Source organism: Macrotis lagotis, chromosome 4 (assembly GCF_037893015.1).
Source record: "Macrotis lagotis isolate mMagLag1 chromosome 4, bilby.v1.9.chrom.fasta, whole genome shotgun sequence".
In the NCBI taxonomy this organism is placed as follows: domain Eukaryota; kingdom Metazoa; phylum Chordata; class Mammalia; order Peramelemorphia; family Peramelidae; genus Macrotis; species Macrotis lagotis.
Window position 1 is genome coordinate 175,802,137 of NC_133661.1, and position 21,319 is coordinate 175,823,455.

The following is a 21,319-nucleotide window of genomic DNA, read 5'->3' on the forward strand; positions in this document are numbered from 1 at the left end:
CTAATTATTTGCATAAGCAATATAGTGTGAGGGAAAGAGCACAAAATTAGTATTCAGAAAACCTGAGGTTGAGTTTTGGATCTGATATACTCTAGATGTGTGATCAATGAATCAGTAAGTACTTCATATCACACGCAGAATGGTGTTAGGTGTTGGGGATGCAGTCCTGGAAAATCGCACGAAATTCCCCGAATCTCATTTGCAAAAAAGGGTGAAATCCTAGGACTTGAAACCACGCTTAGCCTTTGGACGCCTAGGTAACCCATCGACCCGCCCCTCCAGCGAGCAGGCTCCGATTGGCTTGCGCCTCCACCAATGGTCGAGGGAAATGAATTTCCCGCCAGCTCTGGCGCCCGCTTTCAAACAGCCTCACATTCGCAACTGCGAGTGGCTCTGCAACCCAGCTTGCACGCCGGGCCTCCGAGCCCCGCCCACAGGCCAACGTAGCCCCGCCTCCTTGCAGCTTTCTGCTTTGCGATTGGGCAAGCCCGCCGCCCTTCAAAGGGCTCGCCTCGCTTCGGGCTCGGTTGTAACGAGGAAGGCGCGTCGGGGTCTGTGTGGAGGCGGGGAGGGAAGGTAAGAGTCCGAGGTGTGGAAGGGTGCGGCTGCCGGCTCCTCCCCGCTCCGGTGTCCCCCGTTCCTCCCGCAGCTCCAGCGGCGGCGGAGACCCCGGGCCCCGGTGAGAGCCTGGTGCTTCTTGGGCCTGCGGCAGCGGGTGGGGAAGGGGGTGAGGGCCCGTGCCGCCGGGCCAGCCCTGTGTGTGGCCATTGACTTCCAGCCTCGATGCCCCCTCCCCTTCCCGGAGCCCGCGACTCGGCCTGTCGCTCGTAGGTCGGGGCAAGGCCGGGGGCCTGGGTTCTGGAATAGTCAAGGCCCGAGTTCTGCCCGAAGGCGGCGCTAACGCCTGGCTGACCTTGGCCTTGGGCCCCCCGGCCCGGCCCGGGCCCGGCCCGGCTGGGCCTCTGTGCAGCCAACACAGCAGCGCGCGCCGCGCTTGGTGCTAGGCGGGTTCGGAGTATAGGGGGCACTGAACCCCGGCGAACGGCATGACCTTTCAGCTGCTATCTGTCTCTCCTCACTTTCTGGCTTGGGTGTCTTCTCTTTGGCCTCCCTCCACTCTGGAGACATTTGGGTTCAAATCTTAGAGGCATTTTGACCCTGAGCAAGTCACTCAACTAAATTCTCCACGTCCCAGCAGAAAGTTCTCAACTCAATGAAAGTATCTTCTCCCTGAAGTGTATAGCTTGAAAAAGACCTGCTTTTGTTGAGTAGTCATTAAAATCGAGTCCCTGATTCCATTTGGGGTTTGCCATTCCTTTCTCCAATTCATTTTACACATGAGGAAAGTGAAGTAAACAGGGTTAGAGCCTCTTGCCCAGAGTCACATAGTAAGTGACTGATGGGAGATTTTTTTAAAAAATATTTTCTTTATTTTGAATTTTACAATTTTCCCCTTAATCTTACTTCCCTCCCCCCCACTCCCCACAGAAGGCAGTTTGCCAGTCTTTACATTGTTTCCATGGTATATATTGATCCCAATTGAATATGATGAGAGAGAAATCATATCCTTAAGGAAGAAACTAAAATATAAGAGATAGCAAGATCAGACAATAAGATATCAGGTTTTTTTTTTTTTTTCTAAATTAAAGGTAATAGTCTTTGGTCTTTGTTCAAACTCCACAGTTTCTCTGGGTACAGATGGTATTCTCCATTTCAGAGAGCCCCAAATTGTACCTGATTGTTGCACTGTTGGAATGAGTGAGTCCATCGAGGTTGATCGTGACCCTGATGGGAGATTTGAATCCAGGTCTTCCTGACTCTAGGACAGCTGTCTATGTACTGCTTCTTTCTCATCTTGAGATAAAGTAGACGTTTATCCTAAAAATTTACTCATGCTCTAACCTGGAATTTTAATTTTGGAGTCTGAATAATTTTTCTGAAAAAATAATTTGATTTTACTTTTTCAAATGCTGAGATGGTAATTTCATTCACTTGCTTATCTGGACATTTTTTAAAAGCCTTAAAATTTTTCTTTGCATCACTTATTGATGATTTTTTTAAAATTTTAAAGGCTTTCTATAATTTTGAATACTTTAAAAAATAAATTAATTATCTTGTACCTGGTTAATCTACTGATTAAAAGTTAAATGTACTTGGTTAATCCACAGAATCTGGAGTCAAAAGACCTGAGTTCTATTCTTGACTCCCTTTGTGACCTTGGAAGAGTCACTTTCTTTATCTGAGCTTTAGTTTCCTTATTAATAAATACAGGGACTAGACTCACCGACATCTCTGCTTCTTTTCAGTTCCATATCTTTGATGGTAATAAACAAAAACATTTATCTTAAGTATTTTGACTCTTGATGGCAGCTGTTGGAAAGCCAGTTTGATTCTTTTTCCTATAAGGTTTGGTCATCACCTAAAAGAATGGATTTAAGAGGTTTTTACCCACTTTCTTAGCAGTTCTTAAAATAATAAGCCACAGGTGAACTCTTTGTCTTATTTTTTAATTTTTTTTTCTTTTTTTGTTACTATATATATATATATATATATATATATAGAGAGAGAGAGAGAGAGAGAGAGAGAGAGAGAGAGTAGTTCTTGCACCTGGCACTTGAATAGAATGGAGTAAAATTGTCAAGAGAAGGGAATAGATGTAATAAGCCTGTGAACCTTTCTGAACGTACTCTGCTTAGAACTGTATCAAATATTGATTCAAAGGAGTGTGGAGATCAGAATTTAAGAGTTCCTGGGGAGTGACCAAGAAGATTATTATCAGAAATAATAAGTCTAGGAACTGAGGATGAACCAAACATCCATCCCAATATTAAGCTTGTCATACAAGTCTTTTTCTTATACTACCTTAAATTTACACAGTATAACAGAAAACAAAAACATTTTCTTATTTTTCTCATTTGATCCCTACAACAACTCTGAATAAAGCAGAGCATCCTGTTTTATAGATGAGGAAAATAAAATTAAGGGAAAAATTGAACTTGTGACAACAATGATTATACAACTAGATAGGCCTAGACACATGTCTTTCAAAGGTGCTGCATAAATATATCTAGTGTCATAGTAGAATTATTTATACAGATAAAGTTGGTAGAGCTTACATTTATATCCAGAAATAGCTATGTACTTTTTAGACTTTGAACCAGTCATTTAAGGGATATGGATTAGATATAATATTCTTGAAGGTAAATTTTCTTTTGATTCATATTGCAAATTGTCTCATAGACTGTTCTGTCTGAAATATGAATATATTCTAAAGTAGAATTTGCAATCTTTGTTGCTTATTTATCTTCTGCCTTTACAGAATTCTACACTGATTCCCATTTTACTTGTTCATCTTCCTACCACGGCACCTCTGACAAAAGCCTAGGCTCCTTTCTAACTGGTACATGTCATTACATTTGATCAAATCGAACAATTTCTTTGATTTTTTTTTTTTTTTTGCTGTTTAAATTATACTTAGGTTTGTCAGCATGTTTAAAGCTTGAAGGCAGACTCAAAAGAGCTTAAGTACCTGCAAAAATATTTGGATGTATAACCAATTCTTGCTGATCTGCCCAAACTTTGCTTATTCCTTCCTGCTGCTTCTCTTCTCACTGTAGCTGTGAACACTGTGACCTGATCTTGAAAACTTAAACTAAAAGATAGTGTAAGGGAGAAGCAGAGATTATTTAATTTTCTTATAGAGTGAGAGTTCTTCATCAGTTTTCAATGAACTTTTTTTTTTTTTTTTTTGCAAGGCAATGGGGTTAAGTGGCTTGCCCAAGGCCACACAGCTAGATAATTATTAAATGTTTGAGGTCGGGTTTGAACTCAGGTCCTCCTGACTCCAGGGCCTGTGCTCTATCCACTGCGCCACCTAGCTGCCCCTGAACTTGTTTTTTTAAAAAATATTTTGACAGCTATTTCAACATAATTGATTTCTTTTATAGTCCTATGTATTTTATTTTATTCATTTAAAACTTTATTCTGAGTATGGGTCCATACCATAGCTTTATCAGACTGCCAAAAAGGTTCTTGACATAAAAAAACCCAGAGTTAAGAACCCCTAGTCTAGAGTAGCCAGGTGTATTGGAAAGAATTAGACAGCCCAGTTTTGAACCCTGCCGCTCCAGTTAGCTAAGTCATTCAATCCTTTGTGGCTTAGGTTTACTAATCTTTATCTACCTTATACAATTGTTTTGAGGATGAAGTAAAATCATGTGTGAAAACACTTTATAAACCATAAAATGTTATGCACATAAAGTTTGATTATTAAGATATCTGACTTGATTTTGACCCCATGGAATATGCTAATTTTAATAACTAATTAAAAATTAATACTTTTTAATATGCTGTTGAATCCAAAGAATTTTAAAACTGAAAGAAACTTTAGAGGGCAAGTTCAACTCTTTTTTTTTTTTTTTTTTAACAAATGACAAAACAAACCCAGAGAACTAAAGTTAAGACTTGCCCAACTAATACAGTTATTTGTAGAAACAAGATCAGAATCTTGATTCTCAATCTATTCTTTCTTTCATTTCATTCAAATGATTGTGAGCTTTCAAATTAATGATTTGTTTTTAAGGGATTATGTTCTTAATGAAGGACAATAAGGACCATATTCCAGTGTTTTACAATGGGGAAATTTGTTGGGTTGGTTGTAGGAGGACTTTTGCACACACTTTAGATTTTAATTGTATATAATTTGGAGTTGGAATGTCTGCTTATATTTTATTTATACTGATATGTGTGATTGAGAATCCCATTAAGGTGGTTGTTTTTTTTTTATGATTTGATCACACAAGGAACTAGTTAATCAAACATCACAGGCGGTGTCTTTAGCTAGCTCTGGACACAAAACACGTTGATCTATAGTCATTTTGCAAGAAGTAGGTGCTTTGAATACTTGCTGTTGTAATCGAGAATTCAATCTTAAACAGTTGTCACCAGAAATCAGATTCTTTACAGTACAATATCCTTTGGTTTTTATGTGTTTCTCTTACCCTTAAAAATGTTAATAAAAAGGTACAAGTTGGAAGCTCAGGACGGAATAAAAAATTTGTTAACATCAAAAAATATAAAAGCAGTGGAAGCCTTTCTGTTTGTCAAGATTCTTCAGTGCTTTGAAGTCTTTGAATTTTGCAAAATAGGGATACTTTTAATGTTAATTCACATCTTTAGTAACATTGTGACTCTTTCCTCTGCCTTTTTTGCTTCTGTCATACAACACTAATACCTTAGTGTGATTGTTACTTTTAGAATTGACCTTTTCATAGCATCAGTCTTGTTTCCCTTAGGGGCTAGAACCTGAGTTTGTTAAATTTTGGAATAGGACATTTATTATTTACAAGAGGCCTTTAATATATGAAAATTGCCAGGATTTAAGTGGACTTCTTGGTAGAACTAATATACAATTTAGTACTGCCTTCTAAAAATTAATTTTTACTGATAGCTTTTAAAAAATACATCATCAACTTTTCCTATTTTCCCTCTCTCCTGCTATTAGAGGAAAGGCCATATTGGTGATTAGTTCACTGAAAGACAAATTTGGATTAGCTGTATTGTTGAAGCCCAAGTTGATGAAATGTTGTGGTCCCTTATATGTTGTAAGTAGCCATTTTGTCACTAAATCTCATACTAGCGCTTGGGCCACCTTTGCTGTGGTGCTGAGGGACCTTGCTGATACAAGAGAGAACAGATCATAATCAAGGGCCGAGGACTCCCACAGCACCAGACCATTACCAAAAGTCCTATTTCCTAGCAAATCAGGCCATGGTATAAAATGGTTCTGGAAAGGCAAATGAAAAGTATGTCTTTGCACAACACACTTCCCTCATTTTCTTAAACTTAATTGTTCAAGTCATGTCATCATGCATATATTGATATGGTCCTCTTTGTGAAGATTGGACATTATCATTATCACCATCATCATCATCACCATCATCATCATCTCCCCCCTCCTAAGGAGCTAACCCTTATTAACAAAAAAGAAGGGGAAAACAGTTTTACAGAAATAACTCATTGCTTTAATATATATGCTGTATTGGGATTGATTTTAAAAAATCATTGTAATGATCAAAGTAGTTATGTTAATATTGTGTTTAATGCTCCTAATAATAGATTTTTATTTAGATTATTGATTTTAGAAAAGCTTCATATATTTACTGCAGTCTGTTTTTGATTTTGACTTTTTGTTTTTATAAGGTTTTTTAGGTTATGAATTAAATTTTTAAAATAAAAGTAAATCACACCTATCATTCTTTTTTGTTTGTTTGTTTTTTGTTTTTTAGATTTTTGCAAGGCAAATGGGGTTAAAGTGGCTTGCCCAAGGCCACACAGCTAGGTAATTATTAGGTGTCTGAGACTGGTACTCCTGACTTCAGGGCCGGTGCTCTATCCACTACGCCACCTAGCCACCCCATACCTATCATTCTTCACCAAAAGCCTGTTGTTCTTTTAATATCATTTCGGTATGTGACCCTACTATTCATTTATTCTCCCATAATCAAGATTCAATATTTATTATCTTTGATTCTTCCATCTTTCTTGTCCCTCATATTCATTTAATTACTAGGTTTTGTTGATTCTGCTTCTGCATTAATTTTTTTTTATTTGTCCTATTCCTGCCAAATCCTAATTATAGGCCTCATTGCCATTTTTTTAGACTTTTGCAGGGACCTCCTAATAGCTCTTCCCATCTTCAGTTTTTTTAAATTCTTCAAGCCTCTTCTTTATGCATAAGATCTGATTTTGATCTTTTCCTTCTTTAATGATTCCTTTCTACTCCTCAAGTAATGTTCACTCCTCCCACTACTACCTTTCCTTCATGTTCTTTGTGGTCAGGACAGTGGGGGGGCTACTTCTTGTCTCATGACATACATGCTTTCCCATTTCCATACCTTTACTCAGACTCTTCCTTTACTCAGACTCTTCCCTTTTCCTGGAAGATAGCCTTTAAAATTGTACTTAGTTGCTACCATGATCTGGCTTCACAAAGCACCTTGCTTTTCATCTCTCTTGTACTCTTATCAGATTGACTGCTGTTTCATTAGTTTTGTATTGTACCATAGCTACTTGTATTCCATATTTTTTTAGCTTATATGGCCCATGAGTGTGGGACTGTATTTATTAAATGTTGCATTTGTGGTTGAAAAAAAACCTTCTTTTTCAGAAGGACCATGTCATTAGACTTTGGCAGTGTGACTCTTCAGACTCAAAATGATGAGGAGGAATATGATCAAGAGGATTATGCCAGAGAAAAAGAGGTAACAAGTCAACCTATGATTTATTTTATTATTTTCTGATGACATATTCTATAACATTTTTGTGGAGACTAGACTTACATATTCTCAGAGTTGGAAGAAACCAGAAGACCTGTAGATCCCCTGTAGATCTTATCTAATTAGCCATGGTTTCTGCATCATCAGTGTTGGGTGGTCACTCAGTGAAGGATGTAGTAGGGTGTGCCATTTTATCCTGAGGCAAGCACATTATTCCACTTTTGGACAAATTTATCTTTTACAAACTTTTTCTTTCTTTTTTGTAAGGCAATGAGTGGGGTTAAGTGACTTGCCCAAGGTCACACAGCTAGAGAATTATTAAGTGTCTGAGGTCAGATTTGAACTCAGGTCCTCCTGCCTCCAGTGCCGGTGCTCTATCCACAGTGCCACCTAGCTGCCCCCTTAAATTATTTAAGCTGGAATCTGACTCTGCAGTTTTATAGGATGGTAATTCTTCCTTTTGGGAACCCACTATAATCTGTCATGGGAGTACTCAAAAACATGAGCTTCTAGTTATCAAAATACATGAACTTGTAGTTATTAAACTTATATGGCAGTTTTTACTTCACCATCTTGGTCAGGTTACCCTCATTATGTTTCTTCTAAAGATAACAGGTTCAGAACAACTTAATTCTTCAAATCTGACCAGATCAAAGTGCAATGGAAAACTTACTTTTCTTATAGATACCAAATCATGTTTCTATTAGTACAGCTTAAGAACTGAATGAAGGCAGCTAGGTGGCACAGTGGAGAGAGCACCAGCCCTGTAGTCAGGAGGACCTGAGTTCAAATGTGATCTCAGACAATTAATAATTACCTAGCTGTGTGACCTTCGGCAAGTCACTTAACCCATTGCCTTGCAAAAAAAAAAAACAACTAAAAAAAAAGAATTAAAGAGTTCTTTTGACCGCCATATCTTCTTAACTTTGGTGAACTTGGCAGTTCATTAAAAAAAAACCCAGATTTTTTTCCACAGTAATTGTTGTCTAGCCATGTTTTCCCTATATTGCCTTTGTACATTAGATTTTTTGAACCCAAATAGGACTATCTATATCTATATCTATATCTATATCTATATCTATATCTATATCTATCTATCTATCTATCTATATATATATATATATATATATATATATATATATATATATATATATCTACCCCAATTAGATTTAATTTTAGAGATTGGTTCAGCCCTTCTGGTTTTGTGTTGTTTGTGAATCTGAAATGTATGCTTTTTTCTAAGTTCTTGATAATGTTGAACTTTGAAGGCACAAGAAATATTACTCTTGTGACTTCACTATGGGTCTTCCTCAAATGCAGGATTAGTAACTTTTTTTTAACTTCTTCCAATTCAGATTTTGAAATAGTAAAATAAGAAACTTACTATAAGAGAAATAATGGATTCTTCATCTTGAAAGAATTTTTTTTGAACTGTTACTTTCATTTTGAAGGAAAAATAAACAATAAGGCTAGTGCCATCAGATAACATTTTATTAAAGTACTTTCAGATCTAATTGAGATGGTATTTATTTGTTTTTTATGGATGGTAAGCTAAAAAAGTGATTTTTATAGCAATTTTTGATTTTGCTATAAGGATTGGAAATTATTTTTGTACTCAGATGACTGCTGTTTCATGCTGAGCATTTATATATAGACTAACTATAAAAGAGCCTAGAATAAAGAAGAGAGTTCAAAATAAAAGATGTATACACTTGGCATGTATACACTTGGCCATAGACGTCTTCCTTTGCAGACCACATACTTGAATGATTTCCAGATTTCCCAATGCTCTCCTTGAGACAAAAGAGATATTGCCATTTATGCCCTTCCTAACCTTTTCTTCATATTTCTTCTAAAAACTGGTTGACTAGGGATGTCTCTTGAGGTTTAGTTTATCTTGAGTCAGTAATCCAATCTAAGAAAGGAGAGGAAGAAAGGAAGTGTGAGAAGAGTCTAAGAATAGTGTCATTTAGTAGAGAAAGTAGTTAAGAGATGTTGGGATGATTGACCCATTGGAGAGAGGCTGCTATTATATATTATGATGGAAATTTCAGGATGTAGTTTCTGTGCAGAATATTATGCTATCATGTAGGAGGTAGTTAAAGCCATATAGGAATAGGACTTTGATTCTAGAAGAATCAGAAAATTCTTAGCATTTCCCCCTCCATTGGTAGAATATTTCCCTTTGCTGGAAATGAAATAGTGAGGCATAAGGAAATGCCATGGAGAAAAGAACTCTACTAGAAAGTGGAATATTCAAGAAGAGAAGCTTTAGCAGGGTGGAGAGAAGAGTTTATCCTCAGAGAAGTTATACAGTTAAGGAGTTGCTTGAAGAAGGCTTACTCTTGGGGTAGCTAGGTGGTGCAGTGGATAGAGCACCTGTCCTGGAGTTAGGAAGATCTGAGTTCAAATGTGGCTCCGATACTTAATTACCTAGATGTGTGATCTTGGGCAAGTCACTTAACCCCACTGCCTTGCAAAAAACAAAAAAAAAAGAAGGCTTAGTACTAGTCATTCAGTTGACATTATGGATTGCCTTTCCTCTAGACACATGACATATGTAGCAAGATAGTGTTCATTTTGACCTTTTACTACAATGACTAGACTTTAAGATTCTATCAAGAGAAATGTTTTATTATGCTGTATTTTGTTTTTCTGTCTTGTATGTTAGTGCAGCTGGCCTTGGAGTCAGGAGGACTCCTTGAGGATGGGAGTTAGAATCTGCTCTCAGATATTTGACACTTACCGGCTGTGTTTACTCTGGACAAGTCACTTAACGCTTATTGTCTTGCATCCAGGGCCATCTCCAGTCATCCTGATCCATTGCTACCTATTGGACCCAGATCTCTGAGGGGAAAGTGAACATGATGACTTATTTAAGCTTAGCACCCCTTCACTCAAATCTAATTCAGGTGCTTGTCATGGTATCACCTCCCTGATGTCATGGTCTTCTTTGAGAATGAAAGACAAATATCATCATTATGTCCTGGGATTTTATCCAAAGGTACCCAAAGTCAGAGAATCTTGGAATTTTTTTCAGGGTTCTGCTGGACAGCTGTAGGTAAGATGAAAAGGTTGTTGGGTTTAATGTCAGGACCCCCGGTACTTTCTTACTGTGCTGCTTCTGTTACATATGACCTCATGTAACGCTGGGCAAATCCCTTGGTCCATCTGGACCTCAGTTTCTTTATTTGTAAAATGAGGTGATTGGATTAGGTGGCCTATAGTGCCTTCTCTCTCCCCAAATCACTGATCTAGGATGAACAAGAATGTTCATCTTTTTTCCTTTTCTATGATTATGAGTGGAAGACTCAAGAGGAAACTATATCTCCTTTAGAAAGCCAAGTGTTTTGCAAATGGTACATTTACATTGTTAGGTGAAGAGGAATAAAGGAAGTTTCAGAGGTCATTTAATCAATACTTGTAAAGGTCACTTAATCAATACTGGTATCTGGAAAGGGTATTAGGTTTGGAGTCCAAGAATTTGGATTTGAATCCCAGTCTTGCCGTTTTTAACCCTCTAAGCCTTGATTTTCTTATTGTTAACTGGCCTCTAAGGGCTTTTCCAGCTCTAAATCTATGAGCTCATGATTCAAATACTTACCTTTACTATTTTTAAACATCTATCAAAACTTCCCTTAGTAACGAACAGTTCAGTGCTTGACAGTATACTTTTGTATTTTATAGTTTACCTAAAAGCCTTAATTATGTACATGATCTCATAGTTGGTTACAGTGGAAATATAGTTATGTCATAAGAGATTTATTTTTATAAAGTTTTTTAGCAGTTGGTAAGCTAATCTACTTAAAGAATGAAGAGCACCCAGTTTACCAACAAAACAATTCCTAAAAGTCGACTTGTAATTGCTGATTTTTAAAAAAAAATATTGTGTGTCTCCTTAAAGACATACCTTAATGTAGTTTGCTATCTAGGTGATCTCATAATTCACTTGAGTTTACACACTGTCTATGATGTCACCAGGAATACCTCTGGGATTATGGTCTTGTTCTAGATAGTCAATTTGTCTCACCTTTGGGAATCTAGTGATTTTGGTTAGAAATACTTAATGTTTTGTAGTCTTATGGGAACAGATGTTCTTGGGGATATTTTGTTTAAGAGATGAAAAACTTTAAATTTAGACTATGATCTTTAGCAGGAAGAAAGATAACTGCAGTTATCGACAGCAGACTTGCCATGCCCTCTCACTTCTTACATTTGCCAACATTGACATGGGTCATGCACACTCCATTATTTTTTCAGGGTTTCTGTTGTAGAATTGAGAAGCTCCTGTGAGTATGGAGTGCTTGTCCTGTAGAGGTATGGTTTTCATTGCATATTCAATATCCTACTACTACCTTTTAGAACACCTTTTTATTTATTTCGATTTTTGCAAGGCAATGGGGTTAACTGGCTTGTTCAAGGCAGCTAGGTAATTATTAAGTGTCTGAATTTGAATTCAGGTACTCCTGACTCCAGGGCTGGTGCTCTAAACACTGTACCACCTAGCTGCCCCCTGTAGCATTTTTATAAGGGACTGTTGTGTGTGGGAGTACTGTAAACTTTCATCACTTGGTGTCCTCTAGCGCCATAGCGTTATTTACTGGTTGATTGAAGATTGCCATGGGAGTGGGAGTGGACCAGGGAATGGGGAGGCTATTTAAGCACTTGTATTTAGTTTAATAAATGGAGTTAATAAAGGAGTACTTGGAAAACTAGGAGAACTTGCCATCCTTGTCTCCTGCCCCTTCAACATTCACCTGGGTAGGGATAAGCTAATTGGCAGGAACTTAACACTTCCTGAGCTGCTAGTCTAACAGGAACCTAAAACATGTTTTTTTTTTCCCTTAGAAATCCTATAGCATTGTTTAATGTAATTAGAGGACAACTTTAATATTTGCCAAATTTAATATTTGTTTACATTTTACTTGGATATCTTGGGGTTTTTTTGCTAACCCTTATGAAAATCAAAGTGCAAATATTTGTAGATAATGGCCACACTAGATATTTTTCCAAAGCTCCTATTTTTCAGTCCCTTATAAATTGTTATAAATTGTTTTACTCTGTGAATTCCCACCAAATCCAGATTCCTTCCAGCACAATTGGAACCAAAATAATGTGGAGAAAACTCAAACTGAGCTGTGGTTTTACACAAATTGGCAGAACAGTATCTTTTATTGATTGATTGTAGTGTAATGGAAAGATCCAAGGCCTGGGAATCCAAGATGAGATCAAAGTTCTATTTCTAGCTTTGTCACTAAGCAAATTATTTCACTTTTCTGGGCCTCAGTTTCCTCATTTATATTAATAATCACAATAACAATAGCTCATACTTGTTTAAAGCTTTGAGGTTTCCAAAGCGTTTCTGCAAAATGAGGGAATTGGACTAGATAATCTCCAAGACCCCTTCTAGCTCTAACATTCCATTCTGTACTATCTTCAGACTATTAGGTGTATAGGCTACTTCTTTGTGACTGTAAGTTATTTTGCTCTCTAAACCTCAATTTCCTCTTCTATAAAACTAGGTTGAGTTGAATGATCTGTAAAGTCTCTCCCTCCTGTAAATCTCTGTGATCTAACCTTTTTTTCCCTTTAACAAATAGCAGTGATTTACATGATGTTCTAAAGGAGAAATTTCCTGTTAGGAGAATACAGTGAATTCTGGTTTAGGCATTGAAATGGAAATGTTTTAGACATTCTGAATATGGTGTAATTCATAAAACAAAGAGTAGAGCTATCCAACTTATCCTTGTGAACCTGACCCTCTTTGGTAATGAACCTTTTCAAGTATAGCTACTTTGTTTTCAAGGTAGTAACTCCTTGTTTAGCATGTACTCTTGAGTTCATTATTTAATAATATACATTTTTTAAAATACCAGAATTATCCACTTGCATTTATTAATCTGTTCTAGAAGGTGTATAACTGCTTTCTCCTCTCTATTCATTGCTTTCTCTTGGGAAAAAAAAGTGTCATGTGTGGTTGGTAAGATGAGTAAGGGTGATTTCATGGAAATTGAAGCTCATAGTCACTGAGGCCATCTGTTCTGTTAACTCAAGTTGAAAATAATAACAATGAGGTTTGGATGTTTGCTACTTTACATTCTCTGGTAAAAAGAGGGTAATATTCTATATAGTCTATTGAAAAGGTCTACATGTGTTTTTTACTAATGGAATTAATTGAGGAGGAAACAGGCCTTTTTCTTGGTGAGAAATTTAAGGAGATGTGATGATGTTTATAGAATTATTTCAGACTGAATTTTGTAATTATAATAGAGAAAGATTATTTGTCCTTTTCCCTATTGGTCATTTAAATTCAAAGCAACACTTATTTGATTCAGTTGGTATATAATAACTTCCCAAAGATAAGATTACTACTTCCTAGTTAAACTGTATGTTGTAGTTGGAATTAAAGAGTGGGATATTAAGTCATATCATCTTTAGCCTGCTTTATTTTGATGTTGTATAGTATCTAAAAGTAAAAATAATTTTACTCTGTAGATTTTTTTGCTTTATTTGAAATGTTTGTTTACCATCATAAGTTAAAATGGAAATTATACTTGTTTATGTCACCAATGACTTTAGTTATAGAATGACTAAAAAACAAGTTTATTTGATAGGAATTAGGAGGGTTGGACATTTTGTTCAAATATGTGGAAGTTTTGAGGGTGGGGAACAATATCTTTTGTTCCCAGGTGGCTTTATGTTAGGTTAGAGGGACATGTAGTTTTCTCCTATTCACACACTAATTTATAAGTCATAGAACAAGACCAGGCTACGTCAAAGAATTTATGAAGAAGTTCTTGCGGTGAATGAGTGACTTTTAAAAATCTTTTCTTTACATTATTTGTGAAATATTTTGTAGAGATCTAAGTACCCCAGAGAAAGTTTGCTAAGTGATAAGTATCCATGCTTATCTATGAATTATTTTTATTGACAGATTGTTTATGCTCTTATGAATACATTTTGATGGAGTACCAACTTTGTTAATATTGTGGCACTCCATGTAAGCAGTAGTAACTGGTTATCTATTGTGTAGCTTTGCAGTATCCTTGTGAGGGGGCAAAATGTACAGTTCAGCTGTCCCTATCCAAGCTCCCCTTCATTATGTGGCTATGTACTTGAACCGCACTGAAAGTTTAGAAGAAAATGTACTTTCCATACAGAAGTCCTTACTTGAAGTAAGTACGAATGATTTATTTTGGATCTCTTTTTTAAAAAAATATTTAAATTAAGTTTTGTGTGTGAATCGCTTTTATACATAAAGTAGCCATAATAAATATGAACCAAATTACTTGAAAGATCTCATGGACATGAACTATTTTTCTAAAATGAAATTTCTATCTTTCTCTCCGGAAGGATCTTGGTTTCACCTGGAGAGACTTAGTTTTATAATGTATTTTAGTGTTTCAGGTTTATAAACATTGAAAATGTTTTTGAGGCACTTGAATATAGTTTTTCTTTGAGAAATTTTTTTCCTGTTTATCTAGGAATCATGTTTTTCCATTCCATGCTCATAATACATTGACAGGTGTTACTATAATAAATTTGATCATTGTGTTATTGTTATTAATAAGAGTGGCTTTATATTTTGAAGGACATTTCTTCTTTTTTTCTCATGGATTACCTCTAGAATGATAATTTATATAGCAATTTCATTTTGAAGTGTTTTGTCATATATTAAATTATAGCTGTACTATCTTTGGCTGCTGTACCCAAGTGATTGGGAAAGGAAAACTATTTTGCCATAGATTAACCAGGAAAATCTTACATGGAATAAATTTGTCAGAATATAATTTGCATAGAATGTTAACCTCCTGTAATTTAAACTAGTGCTCAAATTCTTAAGGAAAGAGCTTGTTAAAATTTCTTCCCTTGACTCTTGTCACTTAGCACTATCTTATTTGAATCATGTAAAACTCCTATTGTATTTATTTTAAGACACCTTTAACTAAGGTTGAAATACATTGTGTTTTATATATATATATATATGTATACACACACACATATACATATATGTATTAGAACTATTCTACTTAGATTATTAGCGATCTCCAGAGACCTGACCTAGCTCACCCGGTTTGGAAGATAATTGAATTTTAGACTAGATTATAATTCTTATAGGTAATGTTATTCTACTGAAGAGGATGAAAATAGAGTTCATCTAAAGTCGAATTAGTGCTTATGCCCTAAACAGTGATTTTTTTTAACCTTAAAATAAAAAACCAGAATCCCCAGTTACTCAGATTTTTTCAAAAGCAAGGTAATTTGTATCTCCTCAACATTAGAGTGTGATGGTTTTGTATGAATTAGTACTCCTCAGAGACCTGTTGCTAGTTTCCTGGGACATAAGAGCACCTAAGCCATCTGCCTTTGCTATTCTAATAACTTGGGGAAAAAGTTGCAAGCTGCTCGATTCCCTTAGGAGAGGTCTATCAGGTTACTACTAGATTATATTACTGGTAAAACAACATTCTAAAATTCAGATTTTCCTCTGGTACCATAATAGTGCTCTGTTTCTCTTGTTAATTTGGTCAACTATAGTTTTTCAAAAGCTTTTCCATTCTAGAGTATATTTATTTAATTCAAGGTTTTTACCAGGGGAAAAATTGAACCATTTTCTTGTCACAAGTATTTGTACATCTTGACATGAGTTTCTCAGTTTTGCAATACACAAATTATCTCACAGCTCAAATTATGGATTATGTAAATTGCCTTGGGAACCAGTTTTGGAGTGTGTGGCTTACTTGTGAAGTTCCTGTACTAAAGGTCTATCTATTCTAATTCCTAATTATCTTGCAATGAATTTGGGTATCTCTTTTACACACACGCACGCACGCACACATGCACGCACACACACACACACACACACACACACACACACACACATCTGTTATTTTTTTTTTTTTGCAAGGCAATGCAAGGCAATGGGGTCAAGTGACTTGCCCAAAGTTACATTAAGTAATTATTAAGTGTCTGAAGCTGGATTTGAACTCAGGTCCTCCTGACTCTATGACTGGTACTCTATCCACTGCACCACCTAGCTGCCCCTGAATTTGGGAATCTCAAAGATTATATTAGCTGAGCACAGGATTGGGTAGAGTCTATCAAGATGTAAAGGCTTTGGGGAGCATTAATGCCCAAAGTTCAGAGAAATAGGACCAAAAGGTTGATCACCAGGGAACAATTTGGATTTTTTTCAGGGGCAAGAACTATTCAGCAATTTCTGAAACTGCCTGTAAAGACAGGGAAGATATTGGTGGTATATGTCCCTACATTGTGAATTTTTGGAAAAAAGAAACACAAATCTAGTTGGGAAACTTTTTTTTGCCTTTCTATGTCAAAATATCTCCCTCATAAGAAATTTTACTTACATACGAGTTGATCTAAAACCCCCAGGAATTTAGCTTAATTTTTTTTATATTAATTCAAGCCTTCATTTTTCAGTTGCAGCAATTATTGACAGACCTTCCTCATGATATGCTGGATGATGACCTCTCTTCTCCAGAACTCAACCTTTCTGACTGTAGTGAAGATGCTACAGTGGGACAGTAAGAAAAGAAAATGGAAAAACCCCCACTAGATTATTTCATTATTATTATATCCTAATAATAGTAAATAACTGGATATACTTAACAAAATTAGAACATTATAAAGGGATGCTTTGAATGTTTCATACTTAGCTTCATTGTTTTAAGCTTGCAAATATATAGAGCATTTGACATCTCTAAAGCTCTGTGTATCTATTCCAAAGGTAAACTCTAAAATACTTTTTTTTTCAAGAGCACATCAGATTCAAGAACCAGAAAGTGGTTGGAATGAACATCAAATACTACCTAAACCCCAGAGTGTAAGTGAAAATATCTTTCATTTCATGCAAATTCATCTTTTTTTTATTTTTTAAAGTTGTCTCCATCCCTTAAAGCTATCTCTTAGTGGGAGGAGTGGTTGTTGTGATAAGCAGAGCCATGATTAGGGATTATGACATAGATTGGTGACAGGGAGGGAGGAAGAGGAGATTTCAGGAAGAGATCATGAGATCACTGCTTGTGTGAAGACCAACATCAAAATCCTCACACTGGAGTATACCAATCTTCACTTTCATTGTACAGTGGGTGACTTTTGTGTAACCCACTCACAGTTGAGTGAAGGGGCAGCTGTTCCTCCCAGAGAGCCTGACCTATACCCCTGTAGTTACAATCCTGAAGAGAAAGTGAAGGGGGGGAAGTGTGGAGGCAATTGTCTCCCTTTTCCCTTAAATATAATAGAACCACATAGTATATGTGGTAGACCACCAGACTCTGAGAAGACATTTCTTTTGAGAATGGTTATTTGACTCACAGAACAAGGTTCAATTGAGTAACAGATGTATCATTAGATCTGCAGAGGACCATGAGGCATGGGACAACAGGGTGGCAATGGGGAGGAAGTAAATACAGTTCTCAAAATTTTAACTTCCTAGGACAAAACCCCAGTCACCCTCTTCTTGTTACAACTTTTTGGGTAAGTGTCAGACACCAAGAGATAAAGGAAAAACTTTAAGGAGTGTATAAAAAGCATGCTGTTCGTTTCTGCCTTTTTTCCCCCCTGAGAGAATGGAAGAAGTGCTTCAAGAAGAAAACAAAGAAGAAACAAAATTTGAGTCCTTTGTCAGTATGAAGGAGGGTAGAAAAATGTAATAGGAGGGGGAAAAAAAGGGTCAGTGACCATTTACAGATAGTTAAAAGTATGAAGTTGTTCTTGTAGTAAGGAAGGAGTGACTACATGTGTTCCAAAAAGTAATGATAATGGAACCACAGGTGCCATCAGGTGAAAAACCTGTCCAGTGGGGATAGAGGAAGCAGAGATTTAAGTAGTGGTTAATAATTTCTGATGAGTGATACTGAGGCAGTAGGCTTAACGTAAATAGTACAGAGTCTACTATCTTTCCAGGGAATGTAGTTAGATTGTGATGGAAAATCTCACAAGAATTATTAATCCTAAAGACTACCACCCTTTCTTTAGTGTTTCATGTAGGGTCAAATCTTACTACCAAAATGATACTAGAAAATAATTGCTTGAGATTTTGAGGCCCTGGACTAAATTCCAATGACATTAGGGACAAATTACTTTATTACTCATGCTGATTTAAGGTAGAGAAAATGGGAGAAAAATTTGGAAGGTAATTTGAGAGGCTGGCTAAGAAAATGATATGTGAGAATAGAATTTGGATTTTAAGACCAGGGTTTAAACTATAGGAATGATGATAGATTCTGCAGGGATAGATTATACCTTTCAAGGGTTGGTAAAAACTATTTACTTGGGAGTCCTGTGAATCTGATCAAATAGAGATTAAATTAAAAAGAGGAGGAAATATATCTAATACCATAGATTGTAATTTAAAATGAAAAATATCAGGAAAGGATTAACACTTTACTATCGATAGTGTCCAGAAAAAAGCCAGCAGTAGAGTCCATGATTTCATACCTATATATGCAAAGTTTAGGTGGTGAAAAGAATGAACAAGAGATTAAAAGGAGGCAAATTTGACCTCATCCATCACTGATAGTTGATGGATTAGAATTCAGTGACTGAAATATGACTTTGGAGGACTAAAACTTGCTCTCCAGGGAGAGTATTACCAAATAGAGTGGTGTGAAAATATTGTATATATTAAGAATCAGTTCTCATACAAAGAAGCCTGAATCTAAGCAGAAAGATGTAAAACCATTTTAGGAGGATCAATGAATGGAGAAACAGTATTGTCATGGATTTATACTATGGATCACATGGAAAGAAGTAGGAATTAAATGAAGAATCTGGGAAACAGATTACAGATCTGTCAAAAGGGGTATACTCTTATAGTGAATGAGGATTTAATTATCCGACATCTACTGGAACCCTTTTTCTGTCAGAAGTATAATTGAACAATTTTTAACTTTAAGGATAATTTAATCCTTAAAAGGTGGTGTGAGTAACTGCTTTTCTGGACCTGATTTTTGATTTAATGAAGTAATGCTGAAATAAAAATGCTAGAAACTATAGCATAAGTGAGTTTGTGATAGTTTATGAATGTTGGGCACTGTTTGAGGAAGCCACTAAATTTTGAGGGGTAAGATTTTAAGGGGTTCAAAGAATAGGTAGAATGAAGTGACAATATTTTTTAGGAGAAATCAGCATATGAGCCTATGGGATGTTAGCCAATAAGGAAGGGAAGGAGAACCTACTTATAAAAATTCATGTATCTACACAGAAAACTTACTGATCAACATATATTTTAACAAGTGTATTGAAGATAGAATAAGAGGTAGTGAGGCATACTAAATAGCTAGTCAGTCTCAAAGTTAGGAAGACACATTGGTTCAAGTCCTACCTCTAGTATATTGGCAACTCGACCCTGGACAAATCATTTAACGTCTCAGTACTTTCTCAGACAATTTGTTGTAGAGAAGGTGCCAACCTTGCATTGGTAGAAGGAGATTCCTGGGAATTCCTCCTACCAATAAAATTCCTATAGAAGATAGACTAGGGCAAGTAAACGACTAATACAAAGAAGTAGCATGATACTGTATGAGTAGTATTGAGCATATTAAAAGTCATAATGAGACATGTTTGGGAGTGTAATCTATGAATAGGGAAAAAGTTTGTTTTGTTGGGAGCTGTAAGAGAAGGATCAGAGAAAAGGGATGGGGGGGGAACCCTGTTTCTGAAGGGTAGGATGATAGTAACAAGTGATAGTGAGAAGGCTTGACTAGTCAAATCTTGTCTTACTCCTATTTTTTAAGGATATTAATCCTTGGATTATAATGTCTAGAACAAAAATGATTAAGAAGGCATTTTGACAAGGAGATAAATTGTCTACATACCTTCATTGAGTCTATAACACCAAGCCCAGCTGACTAAATTAAAAGAAATGGCAGCTGTTATTGTTCAGATGCTATCAAAATTTTTAAAATTTTGGAGCATGGGAGAGATGCTAACAGTAACATTCCAATTTTTTAAAAATGGAAGAGGGTGGTACTTATAAACAATATGCTAGTGGGTTTTGACTTCTATTCCTGGCAAACTTCTAGAACATGCTATCAAATACATTGGTGAGTATTTAGAAAGGAAAATGGTATAAAGTCAATGTGACTTCAAGAATTGATAATGTTTGACTAATCTCACTTCCTTTTTTTGACAGGTATACTTGTCAGAGGAATACTAGTCACTTTGATGCAAACTATAGAATACATATGGTATATGGTATAGGCATATTACACCACTGGTATACAATGTCAGGTTCTTCATTAACAGCTCAAGCTTACATACATACCATTCTGGGAAATATCTGGGCTGGGAGATAGCACAGTGTTGTATAATAAAAATTGTTGGAGAGACCAGCCCTAAAAAAAGTAATCATTAATGGATAGGTGACTTCTAAGAAGAACCCTCATGAAAAACATCCCTGGGAATCTGTTTGACACTTTACTGTTCAGTATTTTATCAGAGATTTGGATAAATTCAAGGAAGGCATCTTTATTGAACTAGATAAAACTGAGAGTTAGAGCTAACCTACAGAGTTAGACTCCAAAAAGATCTGAATAGCTTAATCTAATAAGATGAAATTTAACAGAAATAAAATGTTGTATACTTGTGTTCAAAAAATCATGTCCTCCAAATACAAAATGAAGGAGAAATGGTCAAATTAACAGATCCTTGAAAAAGATCTGGAAGTTGAGACTGCAAACCCAATCTATCAGTGTCATGATATGCTACCAAATAAGCTAAAACCAATCAATACTGGGGTTTTTTTTGGCAAGGTAGTGGGGTAAAGTGACTTGCCCAAGGTCAGACAGCTGGGTAATTCTTAGGTGTCTGAGGTCAGATTTGAACTCAGGTACTTCTGACTCCAGAACCAGTTCTGTATCCACTGTGCCACTTAGCTGCCCCAATACAGTTTTATGAATTAACAGTTCCTCCATAACCTTTGCAGACCATGTTTGTAACATTGTGTTCAATTTGGGGTTTCATATTTTAGGAAAAAAGTAAAAGGTGCCCAGAAGAGGGAGGAAGGAAGGGATAGATAC

The 21,319-nt window shown here is 36.2% G+C and overlaps 1 protein-coding gene across 12 annotated transcripts in view; it reads left to right on the top strand.

Moving 5' to 3' along the window:
* Positions 1-517: 517 nt before the first annotated feature.
* CEP152 (centrosomal protein 152) overlaps positions 518-21,319 on the top strand; it is a 99,557-nt gene continuing 78,755 nt past the window's right edge. For 3 of the 12 annotated variants that reach the window (XM_074234734.1, XM_074234736.1, XM_074234742.1), the window contains exons 1-4: positions 583-679; positions 7,169-7,262; positions 16,719-16,822; positions 17,055-17,121. In XM_074234734.1, coding sequence (XP_074090835.1) covers positions 7,176-7,262; positions 16,719-16,822; positions 17,055-17,121 — 258 coding nt within the window. In that variant the 5' untranslated portion in view covers positions 583-679; positions 7,169-7,175. The other 9 variants (XM_074234737.1, XM_074234741.1, XM_074234732.1 and 6 more) reach the window with 6 other exon arrangements.